Source organism: Lampris incognitus, chromosome 17, assembly GCF_029633865.1.
Source record: "Lampris incognitus isolate fLamInc1 chromosome 17, fLamInc1.hap2, whole genome shotgun sequence".
NCBI classification, from domain to species: domain Eukaryota; kingdom Metazoa; phylum Chordata; class Actinopteri; order Lampriformes; family Lampridae; genus Lampris; species Lampris incognitus.
Window position 1 is genome coordinate 19,268,932 of NC_079227.1, and position 16,354 is coordinate 19,285,285.

Consider the following 16,354-nt stretch of genomic DNA (forward strand, 5'->3'; position numbering starts at 1 on the left):
TCCATTAATGTGGTGGAAAGTGAAAATATAGAGCCAGGTGGGTCAGCAGCATTAATGGACTTGGTGACCTATGTAAGACTTGGTAGATTATTAACAAAAATGGCTACTAACACAGATTTTTACTGCCATAGTCTTTGTTGCCTTGAACTTTGACCTAAAAAACATATCTTTATAACTAAACAAAAAGCTGTTAATGTTGCATACATAACCCCAAAAATGCAGAATAGTATGGATTTTGTGGAAAAACGATTCTGGATTTGCAATGTGATTTATTGATACATTTTACTTAGCCCCATTTAAAAGAAAAGAGATTCAATTAACGTTTCTTTTATTGCATTCAGTTTATAATTATTGTATGTTGTGTATTCAGAATGTTAAAAGAATGAAATGGAAATTGATCACAAACACACAGACAATCTCTCTATTTATTGCTTCTGCTAAAGGGATTGCAGTACTATATTCTTTGTCAACTGGAGAAGACATCCAACATAAAGTATATCAGTAGAATATATTTATTTCTCATTTGCAGGCAATAGCATATGAGTCTAGTGTCCGTTTGATCTTGCAACAAGCACAATTTCAGTCATGAAACCGTGCTCAATGATGAAGGCTTTATCATACAGAACCACCTCTATGTAATGTTACTTCATAATAGGTGCAATAGTAGGTTAATGTTATTTACATGAAATCAGTCTAGCTTGATTTATTTGGGCAAGTAATGCTTTATCTCTCATTTCTCTCTACAAGGCGCTGAAGCAAGCTTGAACCTGCTGTGTATGTATTAGAACCAAAACTAACCCAGAAGTGTTCCAGGTAGAGGACTGCCATACACGGAGACCCAGTAGTATGGTTTTGTTCACTGTGTAAAGCATACATGATGTACCATAACAGCAAGTATTGCAAATCCACAAAAATGTGTTAGATTAACTACCGGTCTCTTTTTATGTGCAAAGTAACATCCGCCACTCTTTGATAAAGGTTGTTGCTGTTCTTGGTTATGTTTTTGAATGTTTTTGAGTAAGCTGAAGCTGATTGTGTTGGCCTTTCATATAGAACATCAGTTACCATTAACTTATCGTTTATTTTAAAAATCTGACTCTTTGGTAGGAAAAGTTGAGCTACACTAAGAGTAAATTTACACTTAGTGTAAATACAACAGGAAGGTACCTAATGTGTTTGATTCCATAGAAATTCACATGGGCTCTGCAGTATTTTACTGTTGAAATGACCAATTACTGATTAAAAGACAAAGTCATCAAACTCTAAAATGTCCTGTTTGGGAGTTTTAGAAACTGCATATTAGATTGATGCATTATTACTACCAAATCCACTACCAAATCCACTTCTTGACATATTATGTAATGTTGTTTCCTGCCTTGCAGAACTTGCTTTTCTGCAGATGTTGTATTTGTTATTCTGACTGAAAGTGACCTTGGAAATGCAAAATGTGTATTCATAATTCTGTTCAAGAAGCTGGTTGATTGCATTAGTATTTCATGAAGCAGAAGCAGAATTAACAAAACCATAGGTCACAAGCCCTTTTTATTCATTTGTTAGCTGTTCTTATGACTCTAAGAACCACCGAACTACAGCACTGCAGCAGTCAACAATAAAGACAATGTAGTGTCTTCTTTAGGCAGCAGCGCTTAAATTATTTAAAGGTAGAATGAGTTAGTCGAGCAGAGTAGCCCACGATGGAGATCATCTATGTTCATGGTAAGTTGATAATTGTCACCCCCATCACGTCCCTTATCCTAAATAAGCCTGACGACACTCATGTCAGCCATGCCTGATTTTGCTGCAGTAATGTGAAAGCTGGTACTGTCAGTCAAACGTCAGAAATTATGTTTAATGTTACAGTAGTTGAGTGGTGCAGGCTAAGCTGTTGACAAACTTGATTGTAGATTTATTTACAGGGCTCGAGGATGTGACCAAAAAGCTCAAGTTCAACTAAACCTTTTCATTGGTCACACAAGTACTAGCTAATCAGAGGCAGAGTAGGGTGGGGGTAGGTCTTTGCAATGGGCAAAGCAGTTCTTTTCAACGGACTGAATCATTAAAATCAGTTCTTTAAAAAGATTCGGTCACCGAATCGTTCATTGCTTGACCAGAGCTCTGACTGCGTAGTCCCACTTGGTGAACTAAAACGCAGCCGAAAGTTCAGCTCGCTAGCTAGTGAACTGAGAATGGTCATTTGTGAAGCATAAGCCAGTGAGCTAGAATTTAGTTGAATAAAGATACCATTTGCAAACTGAAAGCTGCTGTAACAAAGTCCTACCCTATTAATGTACAATGCGTATATTTTCGCGACCCCATAATCGACTCTGTGCATAACTGTTGTCCACTGACTTCCAGTTTCTACTGCAGTGGTCATACCAGTTTCCTGTTTGTTGGCTTGTGCTATTGACAATGGCATATTTTTCAAGATGCCTGCAAAATTTACTATGGATAAATGTCAACAACATGCACAGAATTGTCGACAAACTTTAACCTGCACCTACCAGCAAACGGGTGAAAAGTTTCAAGTTGTACAATCAAGTTACGTCCACAATTCCGTCCGTCCGTGTGCTCATCTTCATAATTGTGGACATAACTTGATATGTACAGCTTGGAACTTTTCGCCGGTTTGCTGGTACGTGTAGGTGAAAGTTTGTCGACAGTTCTCTGCATGTCGTTGACATTTATCCATAGTAAAACTTGCAGGCATCATGAAAAATATGCCATTGTCAATAGTCCTGACCAACAAACAGGAAACTGGCATGACCGCTGCAGTAGAAATCAGAAGTCAGTGGACTACAGTTATGCACAGAGCTGATTATTTCAATAAAATATTTGATACTACTTCCTACTTAGTGACATGAGAGGGGCGGGCTTGAATGACTCAGCGACTGTCTATCACTCAGGACTCACGTTCACTGTGAACATTCAGTGAACGAATCCACTGAACATGTACCGTTCCCTTGCAGTGAAAGGATCTGAGACAGTCTCAGCCACCCGTTTTTTCATGTTGCAGGTTTCATCGTGCATTGTACTATGAAAGGTGGAGAGATTTTGAAAAAATTCAAGGATTGTCAAACATAACCTAGCTCATTTTAAATTTATTTGAACTCAGGGTCCGCGGTGGCGTAGCGGTCTAAGCGTCGGCTTGGTGTCGATGCAGTTGCCCACTGGGGACTGGGGTTCGCGCCCCGGTCTCGTCAGATCCGACTATGGCCGGACTCGGTGAAGCAGCAATCATTGGCAACGCTGTCTTCGGGAGGGGGGCGGAGTCGGCTTGTGTTCGTCATGTGAATGCGTCTCTGTGTGTGTCGGAAAAACAGTGGTTCGGCTTGGATTCGTCTTGTCACGAAAGTGGGGAGGCGCTTTCCTTCGAGACTGCCGGCCGGAGAGATGCAGTTGGCGAACGCATGCAATACGAGGGTGGGTGTTTGAATTAAAATAGGGATCAATTGGCCACTAAATTGGGAGAAAAAAGGGGAAAATCAGAAATAAATTTAAAAAAAAAATTATTTGAACTCTAATGAGTACAGATGCAGCAATTTTGTTAATGCACAACTGGGTCTCAGGCAAGCAACGCAACAATGCAGCCACTCCATAGACTATATAAACAAACACGGATAGTACTGGATTAAAAAAATCTTAATTCCTACCACCATTGCAGTATAATCTGTTAACTTTTGATTTTTTTTTCCCATTGCTAATGTATGTTTATTATACAAGATTTTTAATGGTCCTGCCCCGCCTCCGAGCAAATGACTTGGTATACCTGCACATTCGCTCACAGCTGACTGAGAGCTCAACTGAACTGACTGAGAAATCAATGAATCATTTCAGGAAGTGATTCAGTTCTTTCAGCTAGAAGATTGGTTCTTTTGAACGAGTCGTTCACAAATGACACAACACTGTAATAAGGCGTGTGTATGTGTGAGACTGCACCCTGTAATCCTTCTTGAGTGACATCACAACCTTAAAACATACCGGTAATTTGAATTTAAGAGAACTATTGATTAAGAAAAATGCTGCGGTGCCCGTTACACCTGTCCCTGGCCCTAAAAGGCCCAGACCAAACCCGACATCATTGGCAGATTTAACCATTCCACCTGTCTCCCCTGTCTGCGGTAATGTGTTAAGAAATTACCAATGTGTATGGGAACTGAAAAAAAGGATAACGCTTAAAATGAATTATTGCGGTGCCAAAAGGCGTGGTGAAAATTTTTTGGTGCACCTAAATTATGTGCTTGTGTACCTAAATGAAAGTTGGGCACACCAGTGCAACCAATGAAAAAAGTTAGGCTGGAGAATGATTTATGGAACAGTGTGGCAGTTCTAGCAAGTAAATATATGAAAAAGGTCCTATCATTTCTCCCTCCTCCTCCATTCGGCTTGTTCCCTGTTTCTCAGGGGTCGCTACAGCGGATTTTATAGTTTCCATCGGTACCATGTGAGGGCACAGCATCAATGGCGGTCATTGTTAACCCAGGCCTTGACCAATCCAGGATGGTCTTGCTAATCCACATACTCATTTGACAAAATGTTTTTTCGGATGCCCTTCCTGACACAACCACTAACCCTTTAGACATAAAATCCAGTGCGCCTTTTGTTCTTTTGTTTTGCTCCTTGTTTGTTGAGCACTTGCCATTTCCCGGCTGAGTGTTTCATTTAACAAAGTTAAATATATATATCCAAAGTTTACTTGGTCCATGGTGGCTTCTAAAGTGCTCAACAGGATAAGGAGCAGGAATACGCCCCTCCCCGGGAAACCGTCAATGGTGTTGATAAAAGTGCTCAATACTCCTAATTTTTTGAGCACTTTTATCAACGCCATTGACGGTTTCCAGAAAAAAAACGCTATCCGTCATTCTTGTTAGCGCTAGCTAAATCGTGGGACCCATAGTTTATTTTTTGACCGCCTGCTCCGGTCTGCAGCAACGGTAAAACTGCCCGCTCCCGCGAGATTTGCATTGGGTCCCGTTGGATCCCAATGCAGTCCTCATGTTAAATAGTCTCTGTGTGTGAAGGCAGTGTAATAGGTTTGATGTAGCAAATAATAACATTTATGCATACATATATATACATACATATATACACACGCACACACACACATATATATATTTGTATGTGGTATGTATATATTCCTCTCCATTTTCCAAGCCGCTTAGCCTAATTAGGGTCGCAGGATGCTGGAGCCTATCCCAGCAGTCATTGAGTGGAAGGCAGGGAAAGACCCCGGCCAGGTCACCAATCCATTGCAGGGCTGTGTATGTGTGTGTGTGTGTGTGTGTGTATCACTTCTAAAAATTATCTGGCAACATCGCTTACACCGCTTCTGGTGTGGAAAGGTGGCACGAATTCACGTTAGCAGCGGCCTCACCCAGCACCGGTGTGGGAAGATGGCGGCGCAAACTTAAATTTGCGGCGGCCTCACCCAGTACCGTCCATTCAGTGTCTTTGTCCCCATCTGTCCACGTCTTCGTTTGATGGCTGGGAGAGCTTGGTCTGCTGCGTCCTGTGGGCCCGGGGGCCACGGCGCTGCGCCTGAAGAGGAAACATCGAGGGTGGTCTCACGCGACACAGAAGCAGGGCAGGCTAAGCTAACTGCTAGCCCATGCAGACTGGCAGGTCCGATAACACTGAGGGTGGTCTGGTGGTGGCCTTGCCTAGTGTTAACTGTGTTTTTGGTGTCATGTGGAATGCGGGGCTTACAAGATAGTTGTGAGACCAGCTATGTTATATGGTTTGGAGACAGTGACACTGACGAAAAGACTTGAGGCGGAGCTGGAGGTGGCAGAGTTGAAGATGCTAAGATTTTCATTGGGAGTGATGATGAAGGACAGGATTAGGAGCGATTATATTAGAGGGACTGCTCAAGTTGGACGGTTTGGAGACAAAGCAAGAGAGGCAAGATTGAGATGGCTTGGACAGGTGTGGAGGAGAAATGCTGTGTATATTGGGAGAAGGATGCTGAATATGAAGCTGCCAGGGAAGAGGAAAAGAGGTTTATGGATGTGGTGAGAGAGGACATGCAGGTGGCTGGTGTGACAGGAAGATGCAGAGGACAGGAAGAGATGGAAACAGATGATGCGCTGTGGTGACCCCTAACGGGAGCAGTCGAAAGTAGTAGTAGTGTGGAATGAAGGTGTCTGGTTGGGAGAGCTGGCGTTGGATCAGCTGGGGGAGCCTGATCTGCTGCGTCCGGTGGGCCCAGGGACCACGGCCCTGCCTAGAGCTGTACCCGACGACTAAACACCGAGGGTGGTCTGACAGGACGCGGAAGTGGGTCAGGCTAAGCTAACTGCTAGCTTATGCAGACCGGCAGTTCCGACGGTCATTCTGGTGTTCATTGTCAGACAGTGATTTTTTTTTTTTGGTAGTTTGATGTATGTGTTCTTCTAGTTTTTAGAGATGTGTTTTGTCTTTGTGTTGCACTGCTGTGGGCTGGGGGAAATGATATTTCATTTAACACGAGAACGACCGGGATTTCACTCCTACCTAAAACGACCATGGGCGGTCAAAATAGCGGTCGGTTTTTAAACTCTATATTCTGTCAAGATGTCTGTTCGGAAACGACTGACACCAGATTTAACATTTTAACAACTAAAATACTATTTTTAAACAATTTAAACTTTAGAGAAACATGGTCGAATTTGAATAGCAAAAGTGAAAATGTTACCTGAAAAACAAACCGGAAAACACATATTGCTAATCTAACAAACGTAACAAGGCCTATAAAATGTGAAATGTAAAAAAAGAATTGAAAATAAATATTGAAACAGTCCCGAACTTAAAAACTACTAGAGCGATAATCCGCCGACGGTTTTTAAACTATATTCTGTCAAGATAAATACCCAATTGAGATATTGATGCATTGCATATGTTAGTATGTCTTTTAAGAAACGACTGACTACAAAATTAAAATTTTAACAACTTTAATATTATTTTTCAAACAACTTAAAATTGCCGCTGTCCAACACTTGTAAATACTGCAACGCCTCGGTGGTAGTCATGGTCAGAGTCTGAAATAAACTTTTTGGCTTACCGGCCAAGGGGACTGTTAGATGAAAAAATCTACCTGCCAAGCATATTTTTTACCGGCCAAAATAATTAGTAGCCTTTTGTGTGCCATACAAACGTTTTCACTACATATCAATGAGAGAATAAGGTATTGTGTTGAATAAGAGCTTTTAAAAAATGTGCAGATTTGAAGCAAAAATATTTTTATGTAAATTAGTCAATGGTTAAATGATAAAATGTTACAAGTATGATTTCATGTTTTATTTGCAGTATTATTGTAACTACTCGAGTGCTCCACCTGCCTGTTCCTAGTCCCAGACTACTACTCACTCTACAGCAGCCACTCTCTTCACACCGTCCATGAAGTCTGGCCTCCTGCTCCTGACAGTCTTGGTGCCACAGATTAATAGCACTGGTTGGGTCATACTCCCTGATCTCGGGAGATGACAGCTGCACCATCAGTAGATCTGAGAGTGTGACTGAGTTGATGATTTTTTTAATCATTTTTATTTCTGATTTCCCCCCTTTTTTTTTTCCTCCCAATTTAGTGGCCAATCGATCCCTATTTTAGTTCAGACATCCACCCTCGTACTGGATGCGTTCGCCAACTGCATCTGTCCGGCCGACAGTCTCGAAGGAGACGCCTTGCCACTTTCGTGACAAGGCGAATCCAGGCCAAACCACTGCTTTTTCTGGCACACCTAGAGACGCATACATGTGACGAACTGCATCGACACAAAGCCAATGCTTTGACCGCTACACCACTGCGGACACACCAATCAGTTTTAACCTGTTTCATGGTGTTGAAGCTAGCAGACAGCTAACGTTAATGCAAACTAGGTGTCACATACTAGTGTTAGCTGGCTAACGTTAGCTACAGCCAGCACTTTGTTTACGCTGGAAAGGATATTTTGAGATGACAACTAAATTCACTTACTCGCACATCCATTCGAAGTCAGAGAGATTTTCATGCTAGTCTGCTCAAACATGGCTATTAGCACTTTTACGAAGGATGTTGCGAGGACAGGCTCCAATTGACCCCGAGAGGCATTCATACAGGTAATGTGACATCTGGAGGTCCTTGATGTTTTCTACCTTCATTATCTTGTTACCGATGACAAATGAATTGCTACGGTTTTTGGCATACTGGCGACAGACGGAGTAGCTCATTATCACAGTCTTTGCATTATACTCCAGCCAGCCTCTCACAGCTCCTTTATCGTCATACCTCCACTTTTCACTAAACTTTATTTTTTTCGGTTTGGTGGTGATGGTGGCTTCTTCCTCCTCTTCGGGGCATGGTTCTCTTTTTGATGGTGGTTTTGCATCTTCTAAATATCGCCACATAACTGGTGTTGCTCACTAATGTTAGTTAAAAGAATAGAGTAGGCTAGTACCAAGTTTGACAGGTGCTGCTGTCGTTGTTCCTCTCGAGTGTGTGCGTAATGTTACCTGCCAGTAGTGTCTAGCTACATTCTAATGCACTTTGATTGGTTAATTTCTGTTATTGCTGTTGCTATGTTATTGTTCTAATGCACTTTGGTTGGTTAATTTCTGTTATCGTTGTTGCTATGTTATTGCTGTTGCTAAGGAGAGAGAGGGGGAGAGAGAGCGAGAGAGATGGGGGGGGTTAAGTGGTTGGATTTCAATTTTTTATTTATTTTTTTTTTTTTTTGTTACTCGCCATTTGGCGGGTAGGCTTCTGAGATTTACTTGCCAATCAGAAAATCTACTCGCGTTTGGTGTGTGGCGAGTGTTAATTTCGGACCCTGGTCATGGTGCATCTGAAACGGCGTCTGTAACCAGACATGTTGGCAATAATCAAAAGTCAAGACTATTACTCTGCACTGGAGAATGCTAGTTTGTTTCTAGAACAGAGCAATGAACTTGTTGAAGGAAATGTGACCAACACATGTCATAAATAGTGACATGACGCTCAATACCACGAGCAAATTACGTGAGGTCATGGTTGTTTTAGGTAGCTCTTATCGTAACTTTTTTTGTGCAATTGATCTAAAACTCATTTTAATGCAGATAGGTGCAATTTTAGAAGGATTCAGGGAGCGGCAGGTCTGTATCTTTTTTTCATGGTTATTCAATTATGAAAATCCAAAACGGTCATAATGACAACCTTGGTCATTCTAGTGTTAAATAAATGTGTTCCTGATTGTAATACAGTCCATTGCTAAATTAGCATTTAATTTTTTTTACCTAAATGAAGCAATGGTAAATATATCTGCAGCTCACATTTTTGTAGTTACAGTCGGTGCATTGGAAATTATTAAACAAGAGGGGAAATATAAATACATAAACATGAGCTGAACAGGTTTCTAACATGACTTGGTAGCCAGTTATTTAGCTACACATAACATATAGTCAGCAACTGACTGACACTGAACAGTACTGATGTTTATTTACCAATTTTTTTTATTCATTATTTAAATGGTCAGCAATTGACTAATACTGAACATACAGTACTGACGCTTTCAGCTATTTTATATTTATTCTTTAAATGGTCAGTAATTGACTGATACTGAACATATATTGATCTTTATTTAGCTATCTGTTTTATATTTATCCTTTATTTTCTCAAGTGTTCAATTCTAGAATTGGAATGTATAATAAATATTCTTTAATAGAGTTATTTGTTTAAGAAAGAAGCCTTCTGAGTACCTTTGCATAGTCATATCGGGGCACAATCCACATAGAAAAGGTCTGTTTTCATTCCAGCTCAAAATTCACTATATGAGCCGCCATATTGGTAATTGGTGAATTTTTCCCCTCTAAAATTGGTATAGATCTAAAAAAATCCCATATTGGTTGGGCTCTAATGTTTTGTTTACAAACTGCAGCCAACAAATCCTACTCATTCTACCTTTGTCAGCTGGGTTCGTAACTGTGTGGGGAAAATATCTATTTGGGCTGCTTGTTTGGATCCAAATGTGTTGCTTACTACTAATCCTATTGCCCCAGTCTATACTGTAGACGTGGTTTCCCGTAATCTAGAGTGTTGGTGGCCAGCCAGCATCTGTTGCTATGCTTATGTTGAGGGACCACTGCTCAAGCTACAGTATCTCTGTGAATGTGACATCCGTAATGGACTCTACCAGGGTGTGGGTGGTGCTAGCTGCTGAACTGACTTCTAAATGTTGATGCCATTGACTTTATAAAGTATATATCCTGGCAAGGACGCTGGTTTAATTTCAACTCCTTACAAAGATGCGACAGAGACAGATTTTATTGGAAGACTTGAAAATCAGGCCCATTATTCAGACTCGTTCCATGGAGCACAGCTCATTCTCTATTGAGAAACGAGTGGGCATGGTTTCTTGTTTCTGAGGCAACAATAATGCTCATCAGGAAATCACAGATCTTACATAATGGTTCATAGACAGACAGGACATCAAATGATCTGAAATGGTTATCAGATCAGCACTGTTAATATTCCTTGGTCAACAGGTGCAGTTGACAATTCAACAGCCCATTCAGGGCTAATGGTGAAAGTTAACTTTCTGGGCTGTCTCATAAGTCTCTTAAAATGCCTATCTGCCTGCTGCTCTCTAAATTTGGGTAACTGGGTTGGTTGAGACTACAGCGTGCCTTTCATGCTTATGGCTCAGCATTACGCTGCAGTCTTAGTAGCTTAGCTGTCTCCCCCCTCCTCCTGTGTGTGAATATATGTATGTCAGTAAATGTGTCTGTGTATAGGTTTCTGTCCCGTTTGACACATCTGGATGTGTTTAGCTCAGCCCCAGTTCCTCAACATGAACCCACAGGCGTTACATAACCCCCTCTTTTATGTAATGACTGCAGCAGATCTCTGGCTGAATTTGACCCTCTAGTTTTTTCCTACCCTACACCCTCTCTGCCTTGTCCTTCCAAATGCCAGCTCCAATGCAGTTGCTTCTCACACTTCCTCAGAAGATCAGGAGTTTGACCAGCTGTGTCATGAAACACCAGTTAACCCTAATGGCACACCAGAATGAAACTGAAAAAATGTAATGGTTTGTTCTCCTAAATATTTCCTATTTGACATTTTTAGCCCTCAGGATACTTTGAAAACCCTTGACTTAAGAGAAAAAAAAGCAAATTGAAGTGACAACTAGAGCTTTGTAATTGCTTTTGTTCTTGGTACTGAGCATAAATGGTAGCTGTGGCTTATGAAAAGGGTGGTTTTGGGGGTGCCCCGGTAGATCACCTGTTTGAGCGGGTACCACATATGTAGGCCGAGTCCTTACGCAGCGGTCTGGGTTTGAATCCAGTCCGGGCTCTTTGCTGCATAGCATCCCTTTTCTCTCCCTTGCTTTTCCCGTCTCTCTCTGCTGTTGCTGTCAAAGCAGAAAATGTCAAAGGAAAAAAATTAATACCAAAGTTAAACAAATGTTGGCCTTGGCTTGTCATGCCTTTATTTAGGAGCCAATATTTCTGATAGTTGTTTGCATGTCTGTTGGGTGCAAACAATTATCCGATAATTAAATTATCAGATAATTTAACTGATCTGTTAAATTATTTTTACCCAATGCCAGTCAAATTCTTGACCCCAATATCTGACTGTGCTGGACTTGCATGTATGTATTGATTTATATATGACCTACAAGCAAGCTGGAATGGTTCTGAGCATGGGAAGTAACCATTCCAGTGGCATTTCCATTAGTGCACAATTTGGATTTGAAAGGTTTCAAACGGTTCTCATTTCTGGATTTTCATCACCGTTTGATAACTGTGTTCTGTACGACCAGATTATGCCAGTGAGTGGGCTTTATGATGTCGGTATTCAGTGATTGGTTTTACATTCACGTCACATCAGTATGGTGTTAATACAGCATCATCGTTACATTGTGCACTGACCCTACAGCACATACTGAATTCATCTTTTTCAATCAGAAAACTGAACAGAAATGGCTGAATCCATTTTGTGATCACTGGACAAGATGCTAGAGTTGGTCATCTGGTCTCACAGTAGGAGTCATCGTAGTATATCTGTAGGACTTCCTAGCCCTAATTTCAGCTCCAATGCAATGGAAAACAAAATAACTGTACACACAACCCGTTGCCGACTGATGCCTCATTATGAACACAGCATGATAATGGAGACTCATTGAAAAGTCCTCCCTGATTCATGCTCTATTGCTTATACCTTGTCTGTTAATAAATTTAATTTTGTACATTGTTGGCTGTTGGAAAATGTAAAGCAAAGCAAATCACTGCTTGGTTGCATACTGAGTAGCCTGTGATTCACCCCCCCTTTTTTTCTTTTTTTTTGTATTTGAATAATAAAATCAGATTAAGCATCATTCCCATCAATATGCGGTTAAAGTTAATGGATGGAGGCCTGTAAAACTACAGAGTGCAAAATATAAAAATGTATTCTATTTGCTTCCGGATGGTTGGATGGATCACTGGCCTTTGCTCAGGGTCCATTGGCTTATGAGAAGTACGGGGCTGTTGTTGAAGATGTTGGTTTTAGCCAGGGCGGTATGGTATAGGAGTGACTGGTGCTACCAAACATATGTGCTGCGTCCAGAGAAGCACCACGATGGGGAATGTGCTGACAGCCAGAAAACGACGGCTGTAGTGATTGCTGTCGGTGCTTTGTTTTTGGGAGTGGGGGGAATAGTATGTGCTGGTAGAGGGGGGGATGGAGCTCCTAGTGTCTGGAGGTGGAATTTTCCCAGCATTGTTATTGAACTCATCCTTCCTTCTCTCTGATTAAGGTCATTGGACTTGCAGCTTGTATACATTTTATTTTTGCCTGTTATAAAGAGCTTGCAATGTTGCTCTTCCCACTTCTGTCCTTCTTATCTGTCCGACATATTCTCCCACTAGTTCTGTCTCGCGCTTTCTCTCATGTAGGCTCAGTGTCCCTTTTCAATGACCTTTCCGCCACAAAGCCTGGTTGAGCTCTGTTTACAGGCAGATGCTAAGATTTCTGCTCATGCATCAGTGGTTTGAGAATCCTCGTAGAGTCGTACCTTCAGCCCTCCTTGTCATTGGGGAGAAAGAATCACCATGACCACTTTCCTTGCCTACCACAGGAACATTAGATTTCTTGGCCTGCTGTTGTCATGATAGATAAATTCTGTACCTTCCATTTCCAGAGCAGTGGCACACAATCTCACCATGGTTGATGAACACGCTCTGTGTTGCCACTCTTTCGGTTTTGAGAGGAGTACCCATAGGAACATAGATGCAAATAAGAAAAATGGTGCATTCGGTGGATCAGCCAGGTGTGTATTCATGAGGGTTGCAGTACTTCTAAGCATTTGCCACCCAGAGAGGCATCTTTAAGAGTAGGCTTGACTCTGAAGAGTAGCAATAGCAAAGATGTTTGCAGGATATCGTGCATTTACTTGGTACAATGCCTTTAATTATATGTTGCAATGAACAAGCCACTGATGGGTCAATGGTTTAGGTGAATAAGTGTGCCCAGACATGACTGAAGTAAGTATTCGAAACATTTTCTAGACTCAACATAAGCCTTTAGTAACACTTTGTTGACAGCAATAAACCACATAAAATGACCCCCTCTTTACCACTACCACAAAGAGACTGGGTTCCAAGTTGATTATTGAATTCACCCCAGTGTCTGTTGCACTGCTCAATACTGTCAACCCCACCCACCCCCGAGCCCTGCAGTCTATAGATCGCTTATAACACCCGTCTGCTTTTCTCTAAGGTATCTAGATCTTAGTATTTATTGTCCTCTTGTCCCAGCCATTACTTTCTTTCCATCCTACCTAACTACCTTCTTACCAACAGCCCTATTTCCCTTCCGCTATTTTGGTGGAGCTCTTGAAATTAAAAACGGTGAAAGGGAGTAGGGAGGAGAAAGCTCAAGAGGACAAGGTCTATCTTTGTCTGGCATCTGAGTCATTATTTTCATTGTTTAACCATGGTCAGTGCTAGTCCATATTTTGATTAAATGGCGCCCTCTGTGGTCATTCTACTACAGTGCAAGAGCAGACATTTTCTTCCCCCCTGCCTTTTGAAATGCCCATTTTTTGTGTATACTGGTAAAATTGAATGCTTTGCTCTCACTGGCCCTTCATTCTTTGCCATGAAGGAGATTTGTAATGGAAATCTGCATCTTTATATGTCATTCCTTGCACAGGATGTGTGCCTGGCTGTCTTGCTTGTTGAAGTTAGACCGGTTTTTCCAGCTGGCTGTTTTTGCTGTTGGTGGCAGCTCTTTACAATGCTGATTTACTGACCTCTGCAGTCTGGCATGGGAAATGCTCAGAGGCATGTTGGATAAATGATTAATTTCACTGAATGATGGATAATTTTATTCAAGATGTAAATACTGGTCTGTATTGATGTTCCCTGTTTAATATCTTATGTTTGCAGCAAATGCGGTTGGATCTCCCTGGCACAAGCAAAGTATTACATAAAATGTTCTAAAGATTATTGGCCCTGTACAATACATAATTGCCTGAACCCATGGGGGAAAAATTATTAAATGTTTTCAAAGTTACACGTTTAGTGCATTGTGATAAGTAGAATTTTCAGCTCAGGGCACATGGTTCTACTGTGTAATTCCACTCTAGAATTAATTCAACTGAAACTTCTGACCATTTCTTTTTGTGCTCCAGATGGAAGCGGGCAGAGAGCCGCTACACAGTGGAGAGAGCTGCCATCATTAGCCACTGGAATTGGCTCCAGGCCCACATTTCAGACTTGGAGTACCGCATCCGGCAGCAGACGGACATTTACAGGCAGATCCGCGCCAGCAAGGTCAGTGTCTTAACCTGCTTCATGTCAGATATGTTTGTTCAGAATTGTCATATATTCAGCATTGCATATATCTGAGTTCTGTTTTCACATGAGTAGTCATATAAACAATCACAAAGCAAGAGAGGCAAGATTGAGATGGTTTGGACATGTGTAGAGGAGAGATGCTGGGTATATAGGGAGAAGGATGCTGAATATGAAGCTGCCAGGGAAGAGGAAAAGAGGAGGTTTATGGATGTGGTGAGAGAGGACATGCAGGTGGCTGGTGTGACAGGAAGATGCAGAGGACAGGAAGAGATGGAAACAGATGATCCGCGGTGGCGACCCCTAACGGGAGCAGTCGAAAGTTGTAGTAAATATAAACATATAAACAATCACTCATTTATTGCATTTTTTTGGATAAGAACTGAGATACAACTAAGTCTTCAAAGAAAGTAGAATCAGTTCATCTGGACACAATGTTTATTGAGAGAAACGTTTCATCACTCGTCTAAGTGACCTCTTCGATCTAAACTGACTGCAGGTATCCCCTGATATTGGGCTATACAAATATTTTGACTTGACCCTTACACAATACTGCTGCATAACACCCGAAACTAAGGATCAGTTTCATGTAAGAGAGGACAGTGGCTGCCTAAGCATAAACCAGTGGTTATTCCCGAATGGTGGAAGTGTCGGAAAAGTTGAGACGCGTATTTTCCAAACACTGCATCTCAGTTGCTTTCAAACCCCAAAACATGCACCAGAAATTTGTCCACCCCAAGGATCGGGTCCCCTGGCACAAACGGCGCAATATAGTGTACTAGGGATGGGGGGGGGAAATCGATTGTTAGATGCACCGAGATTCTCTCATAAAAGATTGTCTCGATGTATAAAAACTCAATAATTGGACATTTAAAGCTCAATTCTTGACTGGGCTGTACGCTCCTTTCGGCTGCCGCTGAACCAACTGGATGGTGAAATGTAACGGACGTAAAACATGTATGTTGTTGCGGGTCCGCGGCGGTGTAGCAGTCTAAGCATCGGCTTTGTGTCAATGCAGTTGCCCACTTGGGACCGGGGTTTGCGCCTCGGTCTTGTCAGAGCCGACTATGGTCGGATTCGATGAAGCAGCAATAATTGGCAATGCTGTCTTCAGGAGGGGGGCGAAGTCGGCTTGTATTCGTCACATGAATGCGTCTCTGTGTGTCGGAAAAAGCAGTGGTTCGGCCTGGATTCGCTTTGTCATGAAAGTGCTGGCCAGAGAGATGCAGTTGGTGAACGCATGCAGTATGAGGGTGGGTGTTTGAATTAGAATAGGGAGCGATTGGCCGCTAAATTGGAAGAAAAAGGGAAAAATCAGAAATAAATAAATAAAACAAACGTATGTTGTGTTTACGTTATAAGCTAGGCTGCTTCAGTTTTGGTGAGGGTGGCTGAGTGCGAGCAACCAAGTTTGATATAGTCCTACCGGCGCCCTCTGGCTTAAAAGCCAGCGCATGTAAGCATTTTGGCTTCTATAAAGTTGAAGGAAAAACGGACCTCGACAAGAGCCACACTGTATACAAATTGTGTCTAACTAAAATAAGATATGGGAACACAACAAATATGATAAACCATATTTCATGTTTAC

The 16,354-nt window shown here is 41.7% G+C and overlaps 1 protein-coding gene across 3 annotated transcripts in view; it reads left to right on the forward strand.

Annotated features, from left to right (window-relative positions):
• The window catches only part of kansl1a (KAT8 regulatory NSL complex subunit 1a), a 41,112-nt gene that overhangs the window by 8,903 nt on the left and 15,855 nt on the right, over positions 1-16,354 (forward strand). For all 3 annotated transcript variants that reach the window (XR_008811804.1, XM_056296929.1, XM_056296928.1), the window contains exon 3: positions 14,604-14,745. Coding sequence is in view for 2 of the 3 variants with exons in the window: in XM_056296929.1 (XP_056152904.1) it covers positions 14,604-14,745 (142 nt within the window). In the remaining variant the exon portion in view is untranslated. The remainder of the gene's footprint in view (positions 1-14,603; positions 14,746-16,354) is intronic.